The 9,813-nt window shown below is 33.5% G+C and overlaps 1 protein-coding gene across 4 annotated transcripts; it reads right to left on the bottom strand.

Moving 5' to 3' along the window:
• Nucleotides 1-1,540: 1,540 nt before the first annotated feature.
• LOC7489905 (glutamate receptor 3.4) lies at nucleotides 1,541-6,890 on the bottom strand. Of its 4 annotated transcripts, none has more exons than XM_024596215.2 (7): nucleotides 6,745-6,890; nucleotides 6,071-6,504; nucleotides 4,090-5,438; nucleotides 3,709-3,986; nucleotides 3,218-3,249; nucleotides 2,704-3,113; nucleotides 1,541-2,271 (listed from the first exon to the last, which is right to left on the bottom strand). In XM_024596215.2, the coding sequence occupies exons 2-7, from the start codon at nucleotides 6,411-6,413 to the stop codon at nucleotides 1,813-1,815; spliced, it is 2,871 nt and encodes a 956-aa protein (XP_024451983.1). In that variant the 5' UTR covers nucleotides 6,414-6,504; nucleotides 6,745-6,890; the 3' UTR covers nucleotides 1,541-1,812. The 4 variants fall into 4 exon arrangements, with proteins under 4 accessions (XP_024451983.1, XP_002301627.1, XP_024451982.1 ...); XM_002301591.4 differs by having other exon boundaries at nucleotides 6,718-6,882; XM_024596214.2 differs by lacking the exon at nucleotides 6,745-6,890 and adding an exon at nucleotides 6,612-6,724.
• Between the last annotated feature and the right edge of the window lie 2,923 nt (nucleotides 6,891-9,813).

Below are 9,813 nucleotides of genomic sequence, written 5' to 3'. Positions count from 1 at the left end.
TAGTCATTTTAGAGTTTTTGGTCGGTCGTCGGAAATTTCAAAATATAATTCTGACTTTACTATCACAAACAAAATAAATTCATAGTATGATTGTGAAAACTATGTTGACCCCAAGGGGGATTCCATTTAATTTTCCTATAAAATACTAAAATAAAAAATTTGAATAAAAAATTAAAGAAACAATAAAAAATTTGAATAAAAAATTAAAGAAACAAAATTCTGAAAATAAAAATAATAAATTGATATGTCGTTAACTTAGTTCAAGGGTCCACACATCCATTCCTATAAGTGTATTGGTCATCAAAGTAAAATAAATATTCTTTCACGTCAAGCAAATAAATTTGATATCCCTTAAAGCTAAGAGAAATCGAGGATATTATGAGTAAATTAATTAGACAAAGCTCTATAATCAATTTCTTATCATCAAGCGAATTTAATATTGAAACCAATTCACATTCACACGATAGTAGCCTTAGGAGTAAAGTCTGTGAAATTAGGAGTTTGATGTATTTTATGAACTATACAAGACCAAATATTACATACTTAAATAGCAAATTGAGTAAATTTACCAATAATCTTAGTATGAATTATTAAAAAGAAATAAAATAAGATATTTAAATATTTGAGGTATACCTTGGACTATGGATTGTATTATATTGGGTACTTAATGGTATTAGAAGGGTAATGTAACGCGAATTGAATATATTATACCAAGGATTTAAAAATCACTAGTGGGTATGTTTTCGTACTCGATGGAGTAGATGTGTGTTGGAAATTTTCTAAGAAAATGTGCATTGCAAGATTTATAATGGAATTAGATTTTACAGCTCTTGATAAAGCTAGAAAGAAACCCATATGACTTATGAATTTCTTAAATGATATTTCATGTTTTCTAATGCTAGTGTCTACAATCTATATTCATGTGACAAATAGTTAGCAACTATAATGACACAAAATAGTATGTATAGTAATAAATCTAGATATATACATCATAAACAAAATACTATTAAACATTTGATCTCAAATGATGTTATTTTTATTGATTACGTAAAGTCGAAGGAAAATATTGTGGAACATCATATAAAAGACTTAATGAGAGAGCTTATGTATATATGGTTTATCAAAAGGAATGGGTTTGAAGCTTTTAAAGATGAAAGCATATTATGATGGTAATCTTATCTATTTTAATAAAGATCTTAAGGTCTAGGTTTAAATAAAAAATCAAGTCTTGTTGCATTTTTAATAACACTAAAAAATAATAATTTCATGATACTTCTATAATAAAAAGGGTCCTAACTATAACATAAAAATTAACTAACATGACAAAATTAACTAACATAAAAATGGTGAGATGTACTCTTAATTATTTTTATATCTTGACTTATGAACTAGAATATAATATAATACTTTTAATGATAAATCATCTATATAAGTGAAAAATATGATTATGTTTTTGAAATTTTTAAAATGTTTAAATTCTCTAAATACTTGTGAAACCAAGAGTTATTTAGGGCTAGAAAATAAATACAATCATAAGAACTAAAGAAAACTCTAAAAAGAGAACTAATTTAGTATTCTCTTGATTTACATGAAAAGCTAAATAATTCAATACATTACTTTCACTAATAATCTAATAATATATATAGAGTATGTTACAGTAAGATCTACCTCTAATCAGTAATTGATATTTTTCTATTTTGGCTCTAGCTGCCTAACATTTTTGAATCAAAGGAGAGGAGGTGGGGAATCTGAAATTGATTTTATTGTCATGAGGAGGGAGTATTAAGAAACTTCAGCAGGGAAATCTTTTCCTTAAGCTGATGAAATGGTGTGCCCATCGGAGCTCGGGCTACCTTGTCGTTTGATGTCAGTACTCTTTGGTTTAATCATCTCATTAATCGCTTCCTCTTTCCTGTCTATAAAACCGATCAATTTCTTGAGGCTAGTTGAGCAAACGGAGCGTTGAGGCCTTGGTGGCTGAATCTCATCCACCTCTGCCTCCTCACCATCTTCTGGAGTAAATCTACGGTACTGACAAATGATATTACAGAAGAACACGACAAGGGAAATGGAGCACGCAATGCCGCAGATAAGAAACAGACCCCAGAAACTCTTCAGGGAGAGATGATTTTCATCAATTTCATTGCCTTGCGCCGAGCAATCTGCATGTGTCAGCCATTTGTTGTGGATTTTTTGGAGATCACCATTTTCTGAAAGTTGAAGAATGGCAGTTGACAAGTCAACTGCTAGAGGAGAGTCCCTTTGAAACGCCTGTAACAAGAAAATCTGATTGTAAGAAAATTTCTGGAGTTCCCTACAGACATTTCATATCCTATTCTGGACTTTGACTGCAAGCATTTCAAATTCTATAGAAAGCATACCACCAGTCCTTTGGTCCTAGTCTCTCCCTTTGTAACAGGGAGATTCTGTGTTAACTTACTAAGTACTGGTTCTAACTTAAGAGAGGGAGAGATCAAGAAAGTGAGAGGTTGCCCCCTTTATGGTCGCCCATCCATTGGAGAAAGAACACAAAATGAAGGAAAAATATCAAATGCCTATTATTTTGCCCAAATAAGCTGAAAACAAGGATGCAGCATCCATGCGAAAGAAATCATTTATAGAAATCTAGCTAATCCTAGGTACAAGATTAGTTGCACTAATGATGTTTTCAAGCTTAGACTGACAAATAACGTAGATACTTACAAATCCCCATCCACTTTTTGTGAATTCTTGCCCCACAATTTTAAATGCACAATTGGAGGCAGACAAGAAGAGCTCAATGTAAGGAAGCTCGTCAACAATGGCAGCCACACCACCACGATTTGGTCCAAGTTGAAGGAAAGTACTGTATTCCTCCTGGCTTTTCAATATTACAAGTCTAGATTCTGCGATGTTGAGCTCGTCGATCAGGTAGTTCCTTGCAAATGACCCATCTTGAACTCCAATTGGTTCATTACCCGCGGCCAAGCTGTCAATCCCTTCAATCCGTGATGTTAATTGCTGCACTGTGAGGATGGATGTCAAACTTGCTGTGTAGCTTGAATTGATAATCAACACTACAAATAGCCAAATGATCAGCACAAATCGTCCCAAGGTGCTCAGAGTGTTCTCTCCTACACCACGTCCAAGCAGCTGAGATTGTTAGGAGTTTCCACTAGAAAGCTTATGTGAAGGACCAAGTAAAGAGAGAATAAATTGATAGGCATAGCTCACTTACTGTGTGAAAAAAACATTGTTGAGAAACTAAACCTGCAAGATCAACACATATGTCTATTAGAAGCATTCTAATATTTGTGAAGCAAAGCACATAACATAAATGTACCTCCTTGGCAGAAGAATGCTTAAAACTAAGGCTTTAAACCGGCTGACTACATTGTGCCTACTACTGCCTAAATATATTTACTTATCGTTGATTACTAGCATGTTCCACATTCTATCATGATCTGTTAGACTACTTTCTTTGAACTAAAACGAACCGACATCATGATCTCTCAGCTACTTTCATGCTATGTGCATACTAAAATAGTGATTTTCATTGCATGTACTTCTACTTCATGTATTAGTTCTGCGGGATCACCAGGACACTTCAAGGCACCTGTGCAGCAGTGAGGGACGTTGCCTAATTGCTCTGAAATTACGACTAAAAAGAAGTGCAACTCTAACAAAACCAGGGCCTATCAAATATCAACGACTTCAAAGCATGCTAACCAGAATATTGTCATAAGTTGTTGCCTTGGTGAACCCCTGAATTCATGATTGATTCGGTGTTCAAGAATCCAGACTACAGCTCCCACGAGAAGAAAGAAGGCACCTGTAACAAGCCACATTTGAAAAGTAAATGGCTTAAGGAAAGCCCAGGGGCTAGACTGCACCTCCTTGACCGGAGCTACTACAACCAGCCCTGATTCCATAAAAGGCTGTGTAAAATCGACAATCTTTGTCCTATTTGTGACTATTGTAACATCTCCAACAGCTGCATCATAACGCTGAAGAGGAAGAGAACAAAAAAAACTACTATAATGTAATCATCAAAGGTATAGCTCCAAAATAATGAAAAAACTAAGTTACAAATTATAGCCAGATACTCACATCTTCCGCAACCGCTTGGACAATCTCATTGTAGACTGGATTTCTCTTGCCATTTCCGTGTAACACATACATGTGCGGGACAGGATATGGCAGCAAGTTTATTGCAGCTTCGAAGACGTCAATGCAGTATCCCCTAACCCCTGGGGGATTCCTGTCTTTAGAGACAAATTGTACATAACTTATACGATTGGGCACTGCAATGCGCAGTGGCTTCCCATTTTCAGGGAATACCCATCCTCGAGGTACAAGCGAAGTTTCACCAGGCCATATTGCACTGTAAAGATGTTGACTACTGGCAGAAGTATTTTTAGGCTTTGTATATAAGACCTCTGGAGTAACAGTTGAGAGACCAGAGTAATCTGACCAATAACCAATCCTTCTGGACCCTGTCCCACCAATGTTAAGAACATCATAGGCTGGATGAACTAAGTTCTTATCCATGTCAAATTGAATTTGACCGCTTAGACCAGTGAAGTTCATTCTAAGAAGTGTCTGTAGAAACTCTTGGCCTCCATCAAAAATACGCATTGATGATAAGTTCAGTGCGCTTCCATTTGTGTCGTTCAACTTTGGATCACTTGAGTATGATAGATTTCTACCTTCATTGAGAAAAACATCAAGAGCTCGGGCAGCTAACCATACTGTATCATAGGCATAGAGTGCATAAGAATTGAAACCAGAAGCACCAATGCTATTCTTGTGGTTTAGGCTGCTCCACTTGGACATAAATTTTTTCTTGAGATCAGTATCTTGAGTGTGATGGCGAAGAGCAATAACCCCTTGCAAAAGATTCATTGTGTCAGTGTCATCTGGCTCTAATGCATCTAAAACCGAAGGTAGCCAATCTGTAGCAATCCAAACATAGCCTTTGGTCATCATATGAAGGCTTTTAGCAGTAGAAAAAAGTGACAAACCAGAATCAGGATTTACATGTACAACATAAACCCGAGATTCCATCTGGTTAACTTTAAGTAACAAGTCGGAGATTTGACTTCTAGAAGCTCTTGGGGCGAGGGCAGCCTTGTAAGAGATCTTGGCACGCTTCATTGCCAGGGCATCACCCAGTATAGATATCCCACTTCTTCCATAATCATCATCCACAAAAATGGCAATCACCTCTCGCCACCCAAAATACGTAACGATATCAGCTATTGCATACATCTGGAAATAGTCATTCTGTGTGGTGCGGAGGAAATATGGGTACTGTAATGCAGAAAGGGTGGGATCTGTTGCTGCAAATGACAAAAGTGTAACATGAAGCTCGTTGACAACATGAGATATGATATGGGCTACTCCAGAAGATTGGGGGCCAATTACAGCAACAACGTCATTTACCATCAGCTGCAAAACTGCATCATGGGCAAGGAAACTTCCATCAAAATCTTCATCAATATGTTCTCTGTGTTGCAAAGGGAAGGATGTTATGCACATGATCCTAGTGTGTTCTTTTCTTGTTCGAGACTCCTAATTAAACAGGATCTAATAGTCACACTTACCAGTTAGTTGGCATGAACATCTCAACAAAATTCAAGCTAGATATGATTTGAATTATGTCCTCACTCCAAAATTTGCCTATAACTACAACCACCAAACATGAGCTTCAAATTTGTTTCGCATTTTGAAATTACAACATTTCCATGGCTTTCAAAGTTCTGAAAAAAATAAAGGGAGATTTTTGCAGGCATTGATAATAAATGCTAGCACTACTGTACCCAAGACAATCATACAGCTACACCAATATAGTTCAAAGCTGCATCTTTAGAGCTAGAGACAGTGTTAATCATATTTTGTCAATGGAAATTGTAACTGCAAAGCTAGTAAGGAAAAATGGAGCTTGAGAACTAAACCATAGCAGGCAATGGAAACAGAGACCGCAATTACAACAAGAGTGCCAGAATTTGAAGGGAAGAAAAGGCAAAGCAATCCCAGATTCAAAGACAGGAAAAAGAATATCTTGAAAATGATTTTGTGAAAGAAATACCTTCAACAGTTGCAAGAAATCCACTGCAATTAGTGTTGTGAGAAATAAGGTTCAATCTAGTCCCAGGAAGAATGGTTGGATCAGAATTGACATCATCAACAGCAGCTGCAATAGCTGGCCCAGCTGCTTTCCCTATCACTGAATCATAAGTATATAAAGTTCCTATATTTGCAACACTCGGCCTTGAAGAAGAGGAAGAAGAAACAGCAGTTCCATTTCCCTTTGCAGCTGCCTGACCAAAAACAACTTCAATGGGCACACAAATACCAGCAATCAACATCAACAACAACATTCTTTTCATACTAGCCCTACCACCTGAAATATTCAACAAAGACATGGCCATGGCATCTAACCAAGCTTGCAAATTAAATTAAAAATATAAAAATGATTCTCCAAGTCCAACCACCATTTAGTTTCTTCAATATAACAAGCACCTGCCAATGATGTAAGACAGCAAACATATATATCAACGAACATCAAGAACAGAAATATGATTAACAAGAAAATATATTAAAGTAGAAGAACTAGTTGTGAAGCGCACATGCAAGAGAAGAAAACAGAGAAGGGAGGATATTAACTAAGAAGAGAGATGGTGAAATATTTTGGTGTGGCTTTAAGGTTTAGCTATGGTAGCATATATTATTTACCTTGAAATGGTAGCATATATTATTTACCGTGAAACCCACCGAATATGGAAACTAGCTAGCTAGAGAGCTTTGAACAGTTCGAGTGCATCATAGTTAAACTCTGGAGATGAGATGAAAAGGAGCTCTAAAAAGTCTTGCAAGCTCAAGTAAGGAATGATTCTCTCTTTCTCTCATGTCGGCTTATTTTATTAGTTCTGAATATTAGCTAGCATTTAATACAAGTTTAATTTAATATAATAATATAAATTATAGTAATATAATAATAGTAATATTTAATTAATATTAATATTCAGAATATGAAACCTTAACTTTCTACTCTATATTTTTTTAATAGGTAGAAATTCATTATGTCATCCCTCAAGTTTTAAAAATTAGTTAAATCACCTTTTTTTTTATCTCAGCATAATTTGGGATATCAACTCTTACGTTTTGAATCTATAGTCATACATGTATGGTGACTTTTAGGGATAGCAAGTTTGCTTGAACTCGATAGATGTTGCCCGAATGCATGGATTTGTTTTGAATACTTTCCTTATTTGATAGATAATTGATAAAATATAAATAGTATGAATGAAATCCATTTAAACCCAACTCCGTATATATTATATATAATTGTTTAGAAATTAATATTTTTTTTTCACTTATTTTTTTATTGTTTAAAATATAAATATTATGAATGAATTTTCCGCAAACGTTTTTTGGATTTGTTCGGGAATTAGTGTTGATACTTTTTTTTCCACTTTTTTTTATGCGGTGATCTCAATTTTATACCTAAGATCATGGTGTTATTGGATTAACCTTGTTTAAATTAAGTTTTTTTTTTCATTGTTTATTTTTTAAAAAAATATCACTCTTTAACATTGAGTTGTTTTATAATTGACATTCATGATTTTATTCAATTTACTCTTGGCATGATTATCTTGGTGTCATAACTAAGTTGTATATTTGACATACTAATCAAGATGGGCTCGATTAGAGTTTTTTTTACCTTTTATTATTGTCATATTCTTTGCCTTATTTACAATCATTGTATTTTTTTTTAAAAAAAATCATGTTATTAAATTAGCCAGGCTTGTTAAACTGTCTTTTTTTTGTTTTTTTTTAAACACTTGCATTGTCTTAGCATGTTTTTTATATTAAAAAAAAATCAAGTAAGCCAAGTAGCATAACACGAGTCATCTATCTAATAATATATATGCATACTTTAATATTAACATAACTCTTTTTCTCAAAAAAAAAAAAAACACACACACGTGTGTGTATATATATATATATATTACTTTTTTATTTTATATTGAATAATAAATCATACTTGTATAATTGATTTTTTAAATTTAATGAATAGAAAATGAATATGTTAGAAACTCGATTGTGGATAACTATAGCCAATTTTCGAAACTTGGGACATAAAGGTATGAATTAGATTTTTTTTTATTTGTTTTTCATTACCCAAGTTGTGGTTAAGATTCGGTCCACGTTATCTGGAAAGTTGAGAGAAGACAACAGTAATTGATGTTTTCATACCTAACGGCTCTTCTACTTCTTACATTAAATTAAAAATATTGTCCTTAAAAGAAGTGGGTCCAGTGTGAAACATGTGGGCATATATTATTCATTTGCTGATATATTGTAACATTTGACCGCACGACAAAAACCCAAAAAAATTGGAATTCGGTCTTCAGCTGCTCTTTTAGAATATTTTTGTCTCTAGAATTTAACAAAAATAAAATAAAATAAAATAAAATAGTATAGAAAACATTTAGGAAAGTAGTACAGTTTAAAGAGTGTAAATGATATTATTCATGACTCTCTTAAATTTTAAAAATAAATTGATACAATTTACAATAAAAAAAAAAGCAAATAGGAGAGAGAGAAAAACAAAGAAAGAAAGAAAGAAAAAGACATTCTACACTGAAATTTCGATAATGACACCACTAATATTATTGAAAAGATATTGATTAGATGAATCTAAAAACACTAAAGAAAGTCAAGAATGATGACCGGAGTAGGCGTTCAAATATGTCGGAGCTCATTTGTTTTCGGACGGCTTGTGTGCCACACTTTTGTCATTATTAATAACCTTCTTTGATGTCGTTTAATTTTTCTTGTCGAGATATTTCCAACGGTGTCGTTGGTGTTATCATCGGAGTTTCGATGTGCCTCCAAAAATTTTTTATTTTATTTTTTACTTTCTCCTCTCTGTTCACAAATTACAAGAAGAAGAGAGAGAGAGAAAAAAAGAAAAAGATCCCAGAAACATACCAAAGCTTTAGTCACAACAACAACAATACCGTTAGAAAAATCTCGAAGAGATGAATTCAACGACATAAAAAAAAAATCATTAATGGTGACTAGAGTATGCCACACATACCTCAACATATTTAGATGACTTGTATGACCCACTTCAATTGTCGTTAGTGACCTTCCTTACTATTTTTAGATTCATCTTGTTAATATTTTTGAACGATATTGGTGGTGGCATTATCGAAGTTTTAATATCTTTGAAATAATTTTTTTTTCTTTTTTTTATTATTAATTATATTAGTCCATTTTTATAATTTAAAAAAATCGCAAATGATATCTCTAAAATCAATGTCAATTCGAGGATGCTGCCCAGTTCTCTTGTAAAATAAATAAAATACACGCATTCACGAGCTAGCATGACATAACTATGTGATCTTTGTCAGGCCCCATGAATTGTCGTCCGTTGGCTGCGATGCATGTTCCGTCACTATATCTGTCAACGTTCTTGCTTCCCAGCACAAGTTCCCAACACAGACGTGGGTTTTCAACTCAACTACATGACAAATTATAGGTACCTGATCATCCTGTCCAATAAAATCTGTCCAATAAAATCTCCCATTCTATTCTATTCTAGATTTAATTTTTCTACGCGTGTCGAGGAGTGGCTGCTCTGCTCAATAGTGGAGTTTTAAAAAATTCCGATTTTTTTAAAATTAATAAATTTTTGATTTTTTGAATTGTTTTGATGTGTTAAAATTAAAAATAATTTTTTTAAAAATAAAAAAATTAATTTAATGTATTTTAAACAAAAAATATTTTAAAAAACAATTACTATTATTGTCTCAAATACCT

This window comes from Populus trichocarpa, chromosome 2, assembly GCF_000002775.5.
Source record: "Populus trichocarpa isolate Nisqually-1 chromosome 2, P.trichocarpa_v4.1, whole genome shotgun sequence".
NCBI lineage: Eukaryota > Viridiplantae > Streptophyta > Magnoliopsida > Malpighiales > Salicaceae > Populus > Populus trichocarpa.
Note: the sequence above shows the minus strand (reverse complement) of the source record. Positions and strands in the feature narration are given on the sequence as shown.